The sequence below is a fragment of the Sorex fumeus genome, unplaced genomic scaffold, assembly GCF_029834395.1.
Source record: "Sorex fumeus unplaced genomic scaffold, SorFum_2.1 ptg000061l, whole genome shotgun sequence".
NCBI lineage: Eukaryota > Metazoa > Chordata > Mammalia > Eulipotyphla > Soricidae > Sorex > Sorex fumeus.
Window position 1 is genome coordinate 244,993 of NW_026606118.1, and position 18,694 is coordinate 263,686.

General features: G+C 47.7%; 1 protein-coding gene across 1 annotated transcript in view; it reads left to right on the plus strand.

Annotated features, from left to right (window-relative positions):
* The window catches only part of PDE10A (phosphodiesterase 10A), a 253,490-nt gene that overhangs the window by 165,837 nt on the left and 68,959 nt on the right, over positions 1–18,694 (plus strand). Inside the window, exons 4-5 of the mRNA XM_056126308.1 lie at positions 5,624–5,744; positions 6,698–6,747. Coding sequence (XP_055982283.1) covers positions 5,624–5,744; positions 6,698–6,747 — 171 coding nt within the window. The remainder of the gene's footprint in view (positions 1–5,623; positions 5,745–6,697; positions 6,748–18,694) is intronic.

Here is an 18,694-nt window from a genome sequence, read left to right on the forward strand (position 1 = left end):
TCTCTAACACTCCAGGGATGTTTGTCTTCCTGTGGAGACCAGCTCTCAGCTTTCCTTTGGAACCAAGGACCCAGATAGCCGCATCTTCACCGTTGCATTCCCTCAAATATCATGTCCTGGGTGAGAGAGCGGTCTTTCTCCTGGGTATCAAATCGTGCTCCACATGTCTGGACTCTGTGACAAACTTACAGAGGAAATCCAGGATATACTCAGGTTCCATGAGAAAACGAATGAGCTGCCGGGTCAGTGAGCAGTCGCTCCCAGAGCACACGTTAAAGTAGTGTTGCTCCCGGCACTGGCCTCAGATCCTTTCAGTTCTCCAGAGAAGTCAGTCTTTTCGGTCCGTACTTTCAGCGAGAGCCCTAGCAAGAAGCAGGTGCCGCCTTGGACTCCGCGTGGGGCAGAGATGGAGGCTGGTGACAGCTTCCATTCCGAGGTTTGAGAAGTTGACTCTCACGCCGCCTCAGGCTTGTGAATGTCTCAGGGATTCTCAAGTTATTTTCTGTTTGGATTTTTAAATAAAGAATCCTGCAGCCAGTCCTGACTTGGGAGCGTGTCAGTTCCATCTGGCAGAGCTGGTCGCAGAGAGTGAGACGAGCACAGTGACTGCCCAGGCAACGGGCGCCCAGCAGCCCTGAGCATGCCCCTCCCACCCCCCACACCACTCGTTTATTTAGCACAGCATCGTCCTGGCCCTGGTTCAGAGTTGACATATACCTAGGGACAAAGGGTGGCAAACATAGCTGTGGCCGTGGCGTGGTGAACCGTCAGCAGGTGTCTTCAGTATGCAGCTCTGGAGTTACGGCCATCTCTTGTCATGCCCTGGCAGGACGTCTGCCTGGCACACGTTGGAGGCCACCCTAAATCTGTCCTAACTTGTTTCACCCAGAGGATTTTCCTGACCTTGGGGTTTGTGTCAGGGACACCGTTTCCCAAAGTATAATAGTGAAGATAGTTGGTATTTTCAGGTTAAAAATGTCGTCCAAAGAAAAATCCTTGACAATTTACTCTTACTACGGACAGTGTTGCTCCTGTGAGTTCCTGTTGGTCAGGCCCTCGGGCTGAGCTTGTCCTCAGGGAGATTCCTTTTCCATGTTGCTCCATGACTGCCCTTTGGTCTCTTCTGCCTTTACTTTCCACATGGTGCTCCTGGGTCATGTGCACCAGAAAAAGCACCCCAGCCCGCCCTCGACTCTGCTCTGGGGGGAGGAGTCAGGTTAGCAGAGACACAGTGAATTTACTCACATGCAGGTGGAGGATTTTTACATGGTTATAAATTCTAAAGTAAAATGAAGTGAAACAGGAATATGTGTGGTGTGTCTGTGTCTGTGTGTGTATTATATTCTCTATATATGCATGTGTATATTCTGTGATAAGGTGCCAAGTTATCAAGAAGGAGCGTCGCGGGCCTTCATGGGGCAAGGAAGGACGGCTTGGTCTTTACCCTGAGAGGAAAACATGGATTTCTCAGAGAGAGAGGGCTTGTCACCAGTAAACCTCCGTCTGGATCATTTCACAAATCATATTGCTCTGGAGCCCAGAAAAGGGAAGTCGCACTAGCTTCCTTGATTAGGGTTAGGGCCAATGGACGATCCAAGGGCAGGAGGACCGACTCTCATTGCCTGTGGCCTTCGTTTCTCTCAGCACAGTGGAGTTTGCGGAGTCTCAGAGGCGTTCCCTGAGCTCAGGGGCCCACTTGGCTGGACTTCCCCACACCAAGGCCACAGTCACCGGAGGACGCCTGCCTGGGTAGACACAGGCCAGTGCCTAGCCACCTCACAGTAGCAGATGGTCACAAGACTTAACAAGCAAATAATAATCATGCTTGTTATTGAATATTTGTGTCTAAGTTCAGTGCATTATGGTTTGAATGTTCCACCTTGTAGCTAGACGCTTAGTGGTTGAGTCAATATCATATGAATTAATACAATTGTATGATTATATTTTTGCCATTATCATTGGTAACCAAGGGAAACACATTGCCCAACCCATTTTTATTAAAGATTAGAATTAAAAAATCAGAACAAAAAAACAAAATCTTAGATCTCATATTATCTGGAAAGTTGGTGCTGATGTGTATTTCAAAGATCTCAACCTCCTTGTCATGTAAGTAGGATGTTTGTCGTCCTCATCCCCAGCAGGGGCCTTTAGGAAGGCTTCGATGCCTTCCTGCCTGTGTCAGGCCCCGCGCCCCGCCCTAGGTGCCAGAAAAGCACTCGGGCTCTGGGCTGTGACCCCAGAGCCTTGACCTGGGATGACGCTGTCTGCAGAAGGGTCAGTCCCAGCAGCCTCCTCAGGGCATGAAGACGTGCCCCACCAAGACAGTTCAGAGTGTCCTCCGTGGAGGGGTGGGAGAAGCCCTCAGAGTTCAGGGCAGGCGCAGGCCAGCTCAGCACGCAGTTGAGGTCTTCGGCACAGCATGACCCTGACCTTCTGAGTCTGTAGGTGGCTCGTCTCGCTCTTCTGACCTTGCTGGCTGGTTTGTCTCTTGGGCCACACCCGGCGCTGCTCTTGACCCTGCACTCAGGGATCACCCTGGCAGGCTCGGGGAGCCATACGGGTGCCGGGGCTCGAACCCAGGCTGGTGGCGTGCAAGGCTAGCACCCTCCGCACTGGGCTCCCACGCCAGTCCCTCCTGACTGGCCCTTCCAGGTCAGCCTCAGCCTCGCGGGCCTCCTTCTCTGGAACCCTGGGGACAGATACAGAGCACAGGGTTTTGATCGCCGAGGGAAGGGCAGGTGACAGCAGAGCACTGTCTCAGGGCTCCTTAAAACTGGAAACAGTAGAGGTGGCCCATTGTTCACAGCTGGCAATGAGATGCTGGCGTTGGGGACTCAGCCTCGCAGGCATTAGGGTCCCTAGGGGTTGTGGTTTTCAGCAGTTCTGACCACAGCCATGTTACCTGCATAAGAGCAGGGCCAGGAGGGTGTCTTCAGCCCAGCCAGAGCGTGGTGTCGGGAGGACCTGTTGGCTCACGTAGCATGGCAGTCACAGCAGGTCATACGGCCCGCTCGGGGGACTTCACAGGCTGAGTGCTGCAGGTCAGGGTCTGGTTAAGGGGGCTGGATGCTGAGAGCCCCCCATTTGGGAGCAGAGAGCGGCAGCAGGGCCGTGGGGCTCGCTGTGGGGTTCTGTTCTGAGGCTCAGGTTGTGGCCGCTGGTATTTATTTATGTTTGTTTCTTGAGCCTTCTCGAGGACTCCTGGCTCTGTGCTCTTGAGCCTCTGCTGCTGGCGTTCAGGAGGCCACGTGCCCTACTCCTGAGTTGCTCTCTGGCCCCCAGTTCCGGTTCTGATTCTTGGCCTTCCCTCTTCCCAGGAAATCCCCCTGCCCCCATATCTTTGAGGCTCTTTTTGTCACCCCTTTCCAGAGCGGGGCTCTTGCCAGGTCCTGACGTGTCTGCCCCAACTCTCCAAAACTACAGCTCGAAAGACCCAGCGGTGTGTCTGAGCCCCACTCCAGCCCTTACCCCCACCCCCGACCAGTAGCCTCTCGAAGCTGTGAACCTAGAGACCGTTTCAAGCTGGGACCCAACGTTACCCCAAAGCCTTGTCATTTCCAGCTCAGACCCAGCAGGAAGAGCGCCCGTATCTGTGGGCCGAGACCCCCGGGAGTCCCCCAGGCACTTGGGCCCTCCTTCCCCCCGGGGGCGCTCAGCGCAGGGAGCCGGACGTCCACCCAAGCACCGCTCTGTAGCTCACCGTGCTGCGGGCAAGGCCTGGGCATTCTGGCGCACTGGGAAACCCCAGCAGTGTTCCAAGGCAGGGATGACAGCGTGTTCTTTTATTTTTAAAGTTGACTGTGGCTGTTGTTTTGAGAATGGGCCTAATAATTAGGCAGCCTTTGTCAGAGGAGCTGATTTGAAGACCTTTTTAGAGAGAAATAAAAAATAAATCGCATTCAACAGTATGCCACAGAAAATCAAGTCTTGTTAAGCCGGGGATCTGCTTGACAAAGGAAGCGAAACTTCTACAAAGGAAACTATGTCAAGTTAATAGAAACAGGAGACGCAAAGGTACGGAAACAGCCCCTTGTGGCGATGGGGGATCGATAGTGTCCGCGTGACGGTCCTGCCCAACACACTGCAGAGTCTGAGGCCCGGGACATTTTTAGGGATGCAGTTGAAATGTCTATGGTGTGACAATAATAATGATGATGATAATAAAGCCCCGCATGGCCAAAGTCATCCTAGGAGAAGAGAAGCCGGGAGGCTTGTATTTCTCCGGCTTTGAAATATACTCTGAAGCTGCGGCAGTCAAGCAGTAAGAGAATCACCCGGTGTGGAACCAGACACGAGGCAGACTCTAGGGCCAGCGGGGCAGAACCGAGAGCCCAGAGACAGACGCTCAGGCAACAGCTGTTTCTGTTGCTGTTTTGTGTGGGTCACACCCAGCACTGCCCAGGGCTCCCTCCTGGCTCTGTGCTCAGAAATCTCTCCTGACTGTGCTCGGGGGACCCTGTGGGCTGCCGGGGCTGGAGCCAGGCGGCTGGTGCCGGCAGGCGCCCTGCCCGTGAGGCTGGTGCTCTGGCCCCACAAAGGAGCTTAGAGTATGAAGTTTCAGCCCTGGAGCAGGGGGTACTGGTGGGGCTTTTTGTGCCATGAAGCCTTATCATTCACAGTACTGTAAATCACAGTGCCTGTTACAGGTAAAGGAAAAACAGTAAAACTCTAAAAGTAGAGTGTGAAGTGGGCCAAGGAAAGCCTCTTCAGTAAAAAGTGCTGGAAAACTGTCAGAGACGCGAGACAAACACAAAAGGAGCTTAGGAAGCTCACCGATTGCACACCCCTGCCGGGGGCAAGCCCTGAGCATCACCGGGTCAGCCCGAGACCACAAATAAAAAGTAGGAAGAAGTTACTGGGCAGACAGGGGCAGAGGTGGGCCTGCGAGGAGGCCGTGCTCTGCACCAGGCAAGCGTCCAGAGCCAGAGTTGGCACGAGCTAGCATGGATAGACGGACAGACTCAGAGGCTGGAAGGTGGCGCCTGGCAGCTCGGGCAACACCCCTCTTCCAGGGCAGCCACTGGAGGCGTCTACACCGGCTTCTCCCTGCCCTGCTAAGCATCCGCTGTTCCCACGAGCATGATGCCAGATACGTTGTGTTGGAAACCTCAGGAACTATTCTGTCATTTCAACATTTGATGTTTCAGTGTCATTATGTATATACAGACTATACAGGTATTCCCACGGTATAATCTGATTATTTCAAGGCAGTTGATCACGATATTTAAATTGTCACTGTCACTGTCACTGTCCTCCCATTGTTCATCGATTTGCTCGAGCGGGCCCAGTAATGTCTCCATTGGACACTTTGTTGTTACTGTGTTTGGCATATTGAATATGTCACGGGGAGCTTGCCAGGCTCTGCCATGCGGGCGAGATACCCACAGTAGCTTGCCAGGCTCTCCGAGAGGGGCAGAGGAATCGAACTCGGGTCGGCCAGGTTGGCCGCGTAAAAATTTAAATCATACTCTATAAAAGTATACTTCACAGCTGTGCCCATACACATTTAACATGAATATACGTTTGTCCGTAGAGTCCAATGTATATTAACACCATGGCTTAACAACGTGGGAGCTTTAATTTTACCGTATTTAATGATGGTTTTTTTCCCTTTTATTCCAAGTACCAGGACACAAACATGCAGGGAGTTGTCTACGAGCTGAACAGCTACATCGAGCAGCGGCTGGACACGGGCGGGGACAACCAGCTGCTCCTCTATGAGCTCAGCAGCATCATCAAAATCGGTGAGTGGGGGAGGGGTTCTCCGCAGGGCAGCAGCGCGCCAAGCGCTCGTTTGCATCTGCAGTGAAAATATTTTGTCCTGAGACTACCACGATGAGGCCAACCCAGATACTCCTAATTCTGAAAAGGCATAACTGCATGTCATGGTGATTCAATTAAAAGAACAGTAAAACGAAGTCATTTTAAAAAGAGAAAAAAAATCACTACCTGCTATCTTCACGGAGTAGACTGTTAGCCTACTTGGAGGAAGATGCAGTTTCAGTAAACGCAGTCAGAGCTTTATTGAGGGAATCAGTAATCATTAAGGAAGGAAAAAAATCTTAAATTGATTTAGGAAGATGTCATTGTCTCTCCAGTCTCGCCACTGCCCAGGAGAAGTGGGGGAGGCCGTGGCCGCGGCTGCTGGCAACTGCCTGGTGCAGGGAGGAGCTCAGGGGCCTCCAGGACTCGGCGTCCAGTGCTGAGGCCGTTGGCCCGAGTGAGGGCCCTGCTGCCGAGTCAGGCTCCCCACGGGACCCATGGTCTCTCTCGGTCCATGATGATCTTGGTTATTTGCTATTTTGAATATGGCTTCGGATCTTTTAAAACACTTTTTACAAATGACGCAATGCTCCTATTTCAAAATGGTTTTGCCGTGACTCTGTTATTTGAAGTTTGACGATGTGTGATTAAGTAGCACACGGCCATGGGAGGGGTTTGGATTCCTTAAAGGCTTCTTACATTGTACATCTTAAAATTTAAATTTCACATCTTAAAATTTTCAGCAGCTGACAGAAAAAAAAAAAGATCCACTAGTATGAGCTTGAGAAGGGCTGCAGGTGGTCGGGCTCCACTCACCGCACGCCCGTTAATCGCCCAGCGAATCTCCTCATGTCTGTGGTTTCGCCGTAGAGGGTTCAGCGGCTGTAACTCACCCATAGAGATTCATTTCTTCTCTTTTACATGGTGCCGGCAGCCACAAAGGCCGATGGATTTGCCCTGTATTTCCTTGGAGAGTGCAATAACGTAAGTATGTAACTTTCATTTCTCGGTGCTCTGGATAAGAAAAGCAAGCCCCCGCCCAGCCCCCAGCCCCCAAGTAGTCAGCTGTGTCGGGCGAGACGAGCAGCAGGTTGTCGTAATGGGGCGTGAAACATCAGTCCGTGGTCCTGGGGAGTTCCCACCGCCAGGGACGTCCCCGCACGGCCACGTCTCGGCTGCTCACTGCTCATGGCTGGCTTCAGCCCGGCGTGCATGGTCTGGGCCGTGACAGGTCTCTGCATGCAGCATGGCACACGCTCCTCCTCTACGCCGGGATGAAGGGGCGGGAGCATCTGTCTGGATGTCGGGCTGCAGGCGCCCTGTGCCCGGCAGGGAGGGTTAGGGGGTTAGGGAGGGCGTGGCCGGGGGCCAGCGTCCGGGTTCTGATGCCAGGATGCGCCAGCTTCTGGGTTGCTCCAGCCTTCCCGAGCAGGCCTCACCCTGTCCTGCTGTCCCCGAGCCAGCTGCTGGCACAGGGTGCTCCCCCAGCCCATGCCTAGTGCTCCCCCGGCCGGTGCTTAGTGCTCCCCCAGCCCATGCCCAGTGACCCCCCCAGCCCGTGCCCAGTGCTCCCTGCACCCATGCCTAGTTTTCTCCCCAGCCCTTGCTCAGTGCTCCCCTCAGCCCATGCCCGGTGCTCCCCCTGCCCGTGTCCAGTGTTCTCCCTGCCCGTGCTCAGTGCTCCCCCAGTCCATTCACAGTGCTCTCCCTGCCCATGCTCAGTGCTCCCCCAGCAGGCCCGCTGACAGGGCAGGATGGAGGCAGGGGCTTCTGTCTGGTATCTGATGGTGTCATACTGAAAGCAGCCCACCCATCTCAGAGTGGTCTGAGAGCCCGTCACATCTGCATCTTGGATCAGACAGACAGGCCCTGTGAGCCGCCCGCCCACCCGCCTCCCAAGTGCCGCCACTGCTCACTGTGGACACGGGCTGTCCTGAACTGGCCACTCTGTTGGGGCGGAACAGGTGCCCTTCTGCCTGGTAGAATGGCAGCAGGGCACAAGCATAGGGGGGTCCCCTCTGCTCCCAGAATGCTAGAGCAGCGGCACCCAGAGTCCCAGTGACGCCCCCTCCCGACACTGGCTCTGCGTCCCCATGACCTCTGCTGCGCTCCCTGGAAACAGTCAGACTCGGGCGCTCCTGAAGCGAAGTTCTCAGGTGTTACTGGGCTTCAGAATACTCTGAGTTCTCCTTTGCTCACTGGTAGTAGTTTAAATGACTAAGCTATTAAAACAACCTCTCTGTCATAGTCTTGAATTTAAAAAAAAAGTTATTTTGGCAATTTGGGACTTTTGTTTCAAAAAAGTCAAGAATTTCCTTTAGAAGATCATTCCCAGCCCTACAGGCACGGTGGTTACAGTTTAATCGGTGCACGTTAGCTCAGCGTGACTCCCAGCTCCTCACGCCTGATCTGGGATCTTCAGATTAAAAAAAACAAAACAAATTCTGGGCTCTCTAGAGTTGTGATTGAGTTTCGATAATCCTTTTTTTTTTCCCCTTTTCTGGTCATTTGGCCGATTTTTCTCTTTATGTTTGGAAGACTTCTTTATAGTTGATCTTAGCAAAATAACTTCCTTGAATCAGCGATGTAGAAAAAGCTTTGGTACCTGTAGTAGCGGAGCTGTGATTCTGTATACGTCAATTCTAGCTCTCGCGTTTCTCTCGGGCTTTCGTTACCTAATTAGGGGCTGATATCATCCCCCTTCTGACTTCTCATTCTCAACTCCTAAGGTCAGTTAATTTCGTGTTCATGAAGTGTCTTTCCCTTGCTAAAATAATCACTTCGCTTTGTTGTTCACATCTTCATGCATCTTAGCTCTTTTTTTGAAATCATTTCTCTTTCCCCCTACATACTTTTCTTTGACTGGTACCTTTGTGGGCTCGAGAATTCAGCTGGATGAATATGATCTGTCTCTCTACTATTGCGTGGTTACTTCTTTCCTTCTTTCAGACTTTGCCTCTCAGTCCGTCATCAAAGACATTTTTTTCCCTGGGAGTGTTTCCCAGTTTTTTCCGTGTTTCTTGATGTACGTGGCCCTGGCCTTAGATCGCTCCCTCCTCTTTCGGGCGTGGCCTTGAGCACTGGTGTCCTTGCCTGTCACCCACAGAGCCTGCTTGGCTCCCGAGTCCCTGCGACTTGGCCGTCTCTCAGTGAGCCCCTGGGCCTTCATAAATGCACCCATTGGAGACTTGCGTGGATGAAGATGCGTGGATGAGAGGACAGACGCTTGTCCTTCCCGCCTGCCCGAGGTACTCTCAGTCCTAGTTTAGTAAATGAGCTAATTGATGCTCAAGTCCCCGTGATGGGATTTCTGGAAGGAGATTTTAATTTTCCCTGCAGGAGTAGATTCAAGGTAATTTGATTTCTCTGTCCCCCTCATTGTGTGATGCATGTGTCCTTCAGCCTGAGCTGAGGGGGGCCTTTCTCTGGGCCTGTCCTGTGCAGGGACGCCTTGTTGCTCTTGCCTGAAAGAGGGGCCCCAGGTGGAGGCTTCTCTCTGGGCGGGCGGGATCCAGGGGCCTGGCTCTGTCTCTGGGCGGGGGAAGGGGAGGACCAGGGGCCTGGGCTCTCCCTCTGGGCGGGGACTAGGAGCCTGCCTCTGTCTCCAGGCGGGATCAGTGCCCAGCTTTCCCTCTGGGCAGGGACCAGGACCCCGGGCTCTGTCTCCGGGCAGGATCGGGACCCGGTTCTCCCTCTGGGCAGGCCTCCCTGTGCTCAGGCCTGCTTGGGAATCTCCAGGAAAACTGAGCGCCTTTGGCACTTGCTTGCTAGAGGGTGCCTTGGTTAACGTCCTTTTGCACTTCTGTGTGTTCTTTCTAGCTTGAATGCACAGCAATCTATTCTAACAGGTTTGTAAACTATATTCTACCCAGTCTCTAAAGAATGTTAAGTTGGTTTATTTTTCAGGCATCTCAAATTCTCTATCTGCCATATTGCTTGCAAAAGATGTTGACATGCTTCTAAGATGTAAGCTATCTATATTAAATAAAATAAACAGAGGAAGTGCATGTATGTTTTCTTAGGTGTTCCTTTGCACAGGAAAGGTAGCATCTTTTAGAGATTTATTGATGATTTTTTAATTGTCTGGATTTTGAGTCATGGCTAGTAAGCTTTTTTAAATAACGTAAGCACTGTCCTCCTGTTGTTCATTGAGTTACTCGAGTGGGCCCAGTAACGTCTCCATTGTGAGACTTGTTGTTATTGTGTTTGGCATATTGAATACGTCACGGGGAGCTTGCCAGGCTTTGCGAACAAAAAGAGAAAAGAGAAGAGGAAGGTCTTGAAGAAAGAAAAGCTCTTAAAAAAATTAAAGAACTTACATGTTCTTATTCTAAAATTGCTCAGAACCTTTGTAAGTTTCATGTTTCATTTTCTTTGATTTTTTATTTTAATGTTATTTTGTGTGCCATCCTTGCGCAGGGCTGGAGCGATAGCACAGCGCTAGGGCATCTGTCTTGCACAACTTATAGTAATACAATAAAAAACATAACAATTTAGTCGATTTCAAAAATGTCAAGGCTATAGATGGCAGAATTGTCAGCTTCTTAGGAAGTGCTCTTTTCCCTTTGTCATGGATGAGAGCAGAGGAAGTGATTGATAGTCAGTGCACTGGAGAGTAATTCCCATATGGTTCGAAGGTGTGGAAGGTTCTCAGCAGTGGGAAGCTCGTTCAGTGTGAGTGAGAGGAAGACCTGAGAGGCCGCGGGCTCAGCCCCACTGCGCTGGCCAGGCCCCTGCTGCTCCATCCCGCACCTGACCAGCCTGACCACCCTGCCCAACCTGACCACATGGCACAAAACTTACCAGCCTGGCCACACTCCGCCAAGGGAGACAGAGGCCAAGGGAGTGGGAGGAAGAGCAGACTCAGAGGAGGTAGGAAGGTTAGGACTCATGAAAATATGTCACAAGACAAGTAGAAATGGCCCATCTATTTTAAGAAACAAGCTTTCATTTGGTGAAAAAAAACACATTGCTTCCTATTGTATAGAAACGCATATAAATGAAAAGTTGTTCAGGAGTTGATTGCAATATAAAAAGAAAAATTTTATATTTTTATTATTAAATTTGATTTTATTCTATTGATAAAATCAATTTCTTTAATTAATTAATTTCAACAATTTATTAAAATCAAATAATTTAATCAATTAATAAATTTCTTTATATTTAATTATTAATACTTTAATTTTGTCAATTGTGTCACTGTCCTCCCGTTGTTCATTGACTTGCTCGCGCGGGCCCAGTAATATCTCCATTGTGACAATTGTTACTGTGTTTGACAAATGGAATACCTCACGGGAGCTTGCCAGGCTCTGCCGTGCGGGCGAGATACTCTCGGTAGCTTGCTGGGCTCTCTGAGAGGGGCGGAGGAATCGAACTTGGGTCGGCCATGTTGGCTGCATGCAAGGCAAACACCCTACTGCTGTGCTATCACTCCAGCCCTTTGTCAATTAATAAAATTAATTTTATTGATCAGTAATCAATAATTAAATAGAGAGTGTATTAGAAAATGCACTGCACTGTAGCACTGTCCTCCCATTGTTCATCGAGTTGCTCAAGCGAGCACAGTATCGTCTTCATTGTGGGACTCGTTAGTGTGTCTGGCATCTCGAATACATCACGGGGAGCTTGCCAGGCTTTGCCGTACGGGCGAGATTCTCTCGGTAGCTTGCCGGGCTCTCCAAGAGGGGCAGAGGAATGGAACCGGGGTCAGCTAGGTTGGCCGCATGCAAGGCAAATGCCCTACCTGCTGTGCTATCGCTCCAGCCCTAAATGATGAAAAATTTGATGAATTAATAAAAATGTTTTATTTTTAAATTTTAAGTTTTAGTTTTTTAATAAAATTAATCCTTTTATTAATCAACAATAATTTATTAAAATTTAAATAAATAATGAAATTGAATGAATTAATGCAATTTATATTTTTAATTATTAATTTTTAATTTTTCTCTTGAGGGTTGGGGTGGGATTCCAACACAGAAGGGCCCTCTATAGCAGACAGTGATAAAAAAAAAGAATTCTCCACTGGCTTCCCCAGGAAATGTGGCCAGTGGGGAGCCCGGGAAGGAAGCTGGAGCGAGGATGGGCACTGACTGGCCTGGGAGAAGCTACCCGTTAGGACTTCGTAAGAAATATTTGGTTTATTTAAATCCATTCAAGAAAAACAGTCTTACCAAAAAGGCAAGATATTTTTTTAGTTATTGACAGATCAAAAATATCATTTGATAAGTTTCTGTAACTTCTTCATCAGCTGTGGTCTGTACATCCATCACCCATGCATCCATCCATCCATCTATCCGTCCATGTATCCATCTGTCCATCCATCTATCCGTCCATCTATCCATTCGTCCGTCCTTCCGTCCATCCATCCATCCATCCATCCATCCATCCATCTATCCATCCATTAACCCATCCATCCATCTATCCGTCCGTCCGTCCGTCCATCCATCCATCCATCCATCCATCCATCTATCCATCCATTAACCCATCCATCCATCTATCCGTCCGTCCATCCATCCATCCATCCATCCATCCATCCATCCATCCATCCATCCATCCACTTACTCACCAGGACAGATTGAACTTAATATGTAATTTTAATTGGTAAAAAGTTGGGATTTCCTTTCTCTGAATTAGAGAATACTTGGAGCAGTTTAATTCCCATTTAAGAATTCAAATCATCCTACTATCCAAAAACAAAAGAAACTAAGCTGGGGGTGGAATGGGATAAAAAAATTGCCAAATAACTCAGTAAACAAGGAAAAATATTAAATATAATCAGTCGACTATTTAAAAATGTTTATGAAAATGAATTTAATATTGCTAATGCTATAAACAAAATTATTTGTATAGCTCCATGACTTACAAGGGTAATTTCTATCTTTGAAGTATTCAGTGTTTTGTATACATTTTGAAGCACTAATGAAAAAGAGAACAAAAAATTATTAAATCAGTACATTTTTATGGGGCTCTACCTCATGGTTTTGTTCTTGGTACTAGACACTGTAATAAGTACAATTTACATCATGGGATTTGCCCACTTAATTTGTGTATCTTAATCTCTGCAGAGAGGAAGCAGAAAAATCTCTGTAAATGAAAAATCTAGAACTGTACAGAAAAGCAGGTTTTTGTTTCTTTTTTTTTGCATCACACCTGGAGATGCTCCTGGCTTACTCCTGACTCTTACACGGGAACACTTTCAGGAGCATCAGAGGACCATCGGGGTGCCAGGTCAGCCGTGTGAAAGGCAGGTGTCGTAACTCGCTCTACTTTCTCTGCCCCACCACCAAAATAAAGTTTTAAACCTAATTTAATAAGAAGTAAAAGAGAAGGGCTGGAGAGATAGCACAGCGGGTAGGGCGTTTGCCTTGCATGTGATCAACCTGGGTTTGATTCCCAGCATCCCATATGGTCCCTCAAGCACTGCCTGAGTGCACGAGCCAGGAATAACCCCTAAGCATCACGGGGTGTGACCCCCAAAAAAAAGTAAAAGAGAGAAAGCACAGTTGTGGAAGTTCAAGAATTTTGGAAGATAGTTAAGACAATAGATAGAGTGAAAATGACTAATTGTTTTTTTTTAAATTTTAAAATTTTTATTAATGAAACACCATGAGGTACAGTTGTAGACTTACAAAATTTTGTTCTTGGGTTTCAGTTATACAATGATCGAGTACCCATCCCTCCACCAGTGCCCATTTTCCACCACCACGGGTCCCGGTATCCCTCCCACCCCCCACTCCCCCAACCCAACCCCTTCTCTGTGGCAGGGCATTCCCTTTTGTTCTCTCTCTCCTTTGGGGTGCTGTGGTTTGCAAAAGAGGCACTGAGTGGCAATCATGTTTGGTCTATAGTCTACTTTCAGCATGCATCTCTCATCCTGGGAGGGTCCTCCCAACACCCTTTAGAAAATGACTAATTGTGAGGAGATGTGCTCTCAAGTGTAAACCCTGAATATCCCTGTTTGAGGGAGCACCCAGAGCTTCTTATTTAAGCAGTGCCTGATAGGAAGTTACTTGGTGAGTCCATAGAAGACACTGCAGACATCACTTTCCTGAAAATTCAGGAGCCTAATTCTAGAGACCGTGTTTGGCTCCCGTGTTCAGGCAGTCCAGTCCAGTGAGCAGCGCTGCGTCGGCTGGCTGCATTGTCCATTTTCCATTGGAACCACCTGCTCAGAGAAAGAATCCCTGTGCAGTAGAGGCTGTTTCAGAGGTCAGGCAAGGAAGGGGAGTGTCCCCAGAATTAGGGCAACTCTTCAAAGATTTTTGATTCTGAAGTTGGCTCATGTGAAGTTGACTTATTGTATCATGGTCATTACTCATTCAACAGAAACTTAAGAAATTTCCTTAGTCCCCAAATCCCTGTTCCCAATGAATCTCACCCCTCTGCAGATCTGAATTCATTTACCATCTGGCACCACCTAGTGCCTTTTGAGAAAATAAATCCGTTTCCTGCTGGTGAAATGCTGAGTTGAGTCAAGTCTCTTGATGTCCTTGATTCGATAAAGGGGTTGCTTAAGGTCAACTCTAAAGTGGGGAAAAATAATGAAAGTTAAATAAATTTCCAGAAGAGAATGGAGGTATGTCTAGAAGGATTTAAATGATAATGAAAAAGACAGGGAAAGAACAGCAAGGCAACAAACAGTATAAAGAGAAATGACTTAGTTGAAAGGTGCGTGATGTGTTCGAATAATAGCCTAAGCGCTGTCTTAGAAAACTAGGAAGGAGACTGGGAACAGAGAAAGGTGAAAGGACCCGACTTTATTCTGTAAACAAGAAACACATGCAAGTATTTTTGAAAGAAGTGAATTTTGCAAACTACTAACTAGGAAAGTTGAATTTGTCAAGAGCATGCATAATATATCAGATGGGCATAAAATAAATGTGTGGAAACCATTTAGAATGTATTTACAGTAGTCTAATTTTGAAAATATTTGAGGTCAATAAAATAGCATATAAAAAATGAAAAACCTCACTAAGCAAAATCATGACTAATCACTCTACTGAACACGTTGCTGTGCAATAGATGGGCACAGCTGCTTCTTTCACTCAGCAGTTTCTAATGTATCTAAGAAACACCCTGAAATTCCATAACGTAAATTTAGACATAGATGATTTTAAAACATATAAAAACACCTTAATTACTTACGTAGACCTAGGTGATTTTTGCTTTGGGGCACACCCGGTGGTGCTCAGGGATCACTCCTAGAAGTGCTCGGGGACCGTGTGGGATGCTGGGAATCCAACCCAGTTCAGCCGCGTGCAAGGCAAGCGCCCTGCCTGCTGTACTGTCTCTCCAGCGTCAAACCTAAATGACTTTCTGTCCTTACAAAGCATATCTGAAATGTATGTGGTTGTGTGTGAAGCGTCATGAATGAAGTGCCCCGGAGTTGGTGGGGCGTGACCGTGGCCAGTAGCCGAGGTTCGGCGAGTGGAGTCGGACTTAGCTGTCCCATGTCAGTGCCTCACCTAGTTTCACCTTATTAGGCGTTTTTGAAAATAGTGGTCATCTACTGTTTATAGTCTTTACAGTCATTGCTCTTAGAATGCATTTTTCATTTCTTCATTGAGGCCCACTGCATGTTCAAACTGTGGTTCCCAGATTTTCCTGGTTTAAATGACCCAATTGTAAAAGATGTAAGAAAACTTGCTGTCATCGCCAGCGTATTTGCTAACTAGTAATTAGCTTCGTTGATAAAGCTGTTTGAGCCTGTCCACCCAGATGCTGGCTGACTTCGGCCGTGAGTGTGGAAAGGTCGGACTACAGCTGGTAGTCCTAGCTGGTCACCCTTCAGTGCCCCCCAGGGATCAGAGGTTACCAAACCAGCCCCGAGCCCACAGGTGGTGGATGACCTCTCAGGTGGCTGAGCTGTGGGACTTGGAACCTTCCCTTTCTTTCAGTTGTCTTTGTGATCTCTAACCTCTGAAAAAAATATTGGTACTAATGGAAGTTTTCGTATATTTATACAATATTTTATAAAAACATTGGTTTTTACATTGGTTTTCAGTGTCGGTCCAATGCTAGATTTTATAAATAAATTACAAACTGTTAATGTATGAAAATAGTGATTTTCTGTGAAAATAGTGATTCTAATTTTGTTTATCTTATTAGTCTGAACATCTAAATTATTCACTTGATCACTTGACATCTTGTTACTCATCGATTTACTTGATCAGGTGCCAGTAACATCTCCATTTGTCCCTGTCACATGCTAGTGTAGCCCAATGGTGTCTTATCATTTTAGGAACACAAAGAACCTCAAACCAATCAAAGAAGTCTGACCATTTCGTGGGTGGGTGGCGGCCACGTGATCTTTTGATGTCCTGTGGAATCTAGTCGGTAATGGCTCTAGTCCAGCGGTAGTCTCCAAATACCATTATATGTCTAGCCCATCTGATTTTCAGTACCTTGGCAAATGAGACAGTATCTCTGATTCTTGATCGTCAACAGAGGTTGGAACTCTGCATTCTTTCTCTCATTTGAGTGAAGCGTGATACTCCAAGCTTAGCTCTTTCGATTCCTCTTTGGGAGACCCAAATAGCGTTCTCATCCTGTTTTCATAGGGCCCAGGTCTCTGAGGCATATATTAATGCAGGAAGAACAGTGGAATTGAAGAGATGTGCCTGGAGCCAGAGGTTCTTCATCCTCTTAGCTATTTCTTCAACACTCTTGAAGGTGTTTCAAGCCACTTTCTTCCTCCTGCGCAACTCAGGTGCCAGGTCATTCATCATGTTGACTTCTCGACCTAGGTATACATAACTGTTGCATTCGGAGATGTTCATTTTGTTGAGAGCGAATGGAACTTCAGGAATGAAACTGTTTCTCATAAACATTGTCTTCATGAGATTCAGCTGTAGTCCGACCTTTCCACACTCACGGTCAAAGTTGGCGAGCATTTGTGCTGCTTGGCTAATGTTTGGTGTTATTAGAATGATGTCATCAGCAAAGCAGAGGTGGTGTAGTTGCCGACCATCTATCTTCACTCCCACTCCTTCCCATTCCAGTCATTGCATGACGTTCTCAAGGATGGCACTGAAGAGTTTTGGTGAAATGGTATCACCCTGCCTAACCCCTCTCTTGACATGGATGGTCACTTCCTTGTAGAATGGTGGGATCCTGATTTGCTCAAGTAGGCCCAGTAACCTCCATCCTAAGACTTGTTGTTACTGTGTTTGGAATATCCAATACGTCACAGGTAGCTTGGCAGGCTTTGCCGTGTGGGTGAGATACTCTTGGTAGCTTGCCGGGGCTCTCCAAGAGGGGTGGAGGAATTGAACCTGGACCAACCGGGGTCGGCCACGGTGAATCCATAATACAGCTCACAGAGGATCCTTATGTATTGAGTTTGAACGCCCTGTTTGGCTTGGGCTTCGATGACTGCTTCTATCTCAACAGAATCAAAGGCCTTCTTTAAATCAATGAACATTAGACAGAGCAGCATCTTGAACTCCTGAGAAACCTCAGTGAGTTTGGTTATCATGTAGATATGGTCAATCATGCTTAATCCTTTGCAGAACCCAACTTTCTCGCATGGTTGTCCTTCATCTAGTGTTCTGCAATCCTATTTAGGATGACTTGAGTGAACAGCTTGTAGACGACAGACAACAGGCAGTTTGGGCAATAGTTGCCAATGTCGTGGGTGTCTCCCTTCTTGTACAGTAGTACAGTCCTGCTGGTTTTCCATTGGAACAGAAACTTATATTCAGAAAGGTAGTGTGAAGAACCGAGCCAGTGTATTGATGAGTACTGGCGGCAGGTTCTTCAGGTGTTCGGGTCTGACCTTGTCTGGGCTGGGTGCTGTTTGCTTCTTTACTGATGAAATGGCATGTTGGATTTTGGAAGGGAGAATGTTGGGAATGACATATCCATCCTGTGGAACTTGGTATGTGGGCAGGTGGATGTAGCTATCGAAGAGATTTGAGTAGAAGTCATGGATAATCTTCTCCATTGCCCTTCTGGAAGATGTGATAGATCCATCAGGATGTCAGAGGGCAGTCATCTTGGTCTTGTAGTTGGCGAAGGACAGGCGGGCATTGCGAATGCTTTTCCTGGCTTCTGCCGCATCAGCCAGCACTGCTGCTCTTCTCTCTTTGAGGTCTTTTGTGATCACTTCTCTGTACTGCTTTGTTAGCTTGTATATTCACTTGAAGTTGCCTGAGGCTTGCGCCAAGCCACGTTGGTGAATGACTTCAAGAGTTTTTGAAGATAGGTGTCTTTTTGTGGCTCTCTCTCTCTCTCTCTCTCTCTCTCTCTCTCTCTCTCTCTCAGCGTTCCTCGCACAATCATGGAAGTGGTGAACCAGTCAATTGTATTCCTCTATTTATCGTCAATGTTGTCAATGATGGCATCTTCCCAAGTTTCCGCAATAGTGACAAAGAGCTCCCAGTTGGTGGTCATTCTGGGAGTTCTCTTCTTAAACTTTGCAGTCCTTTTCCCCTGCTCCATTAAGTAGAATTTTGCATGAAGGAGACAGTGGTCCGATCCCGTTTGGAATTTTGGGACAACAGTGATGCCGGTCAGGCAAAACCGTTGATTGAATAGGATGTGGTCAGTTTTGTTGTGTAACCATCCACCGTGAGACTCCCATGTCCAACATTTAGATTCGGCTTTCTGGAATTGTGAATTACCATCGATGGTCATGGTCGACATGATGAAATCAGTTTCTCACCCTGTTCATTCCATTTAGGCCATGGGTCCCGATGTGAAGTTCTTTGGCCAATCTTCTTGGTCCTATCTTGGCATTAAAATCACTGACAGTGATCTTGTAGAAGGTGTGGTCTTCTTTATAGAACTTCTCCAGCTCCATGTAGAACTTCTCAACTTCTCAATTTCTCCTTCATCATAATTGGATGTTGGTGTATAGACAATGAAGATAGAAACTGCTGGCAGTGAGCCACATCTATTCAAGTGTAATTGTCTGATTTGGGTTGTTAGG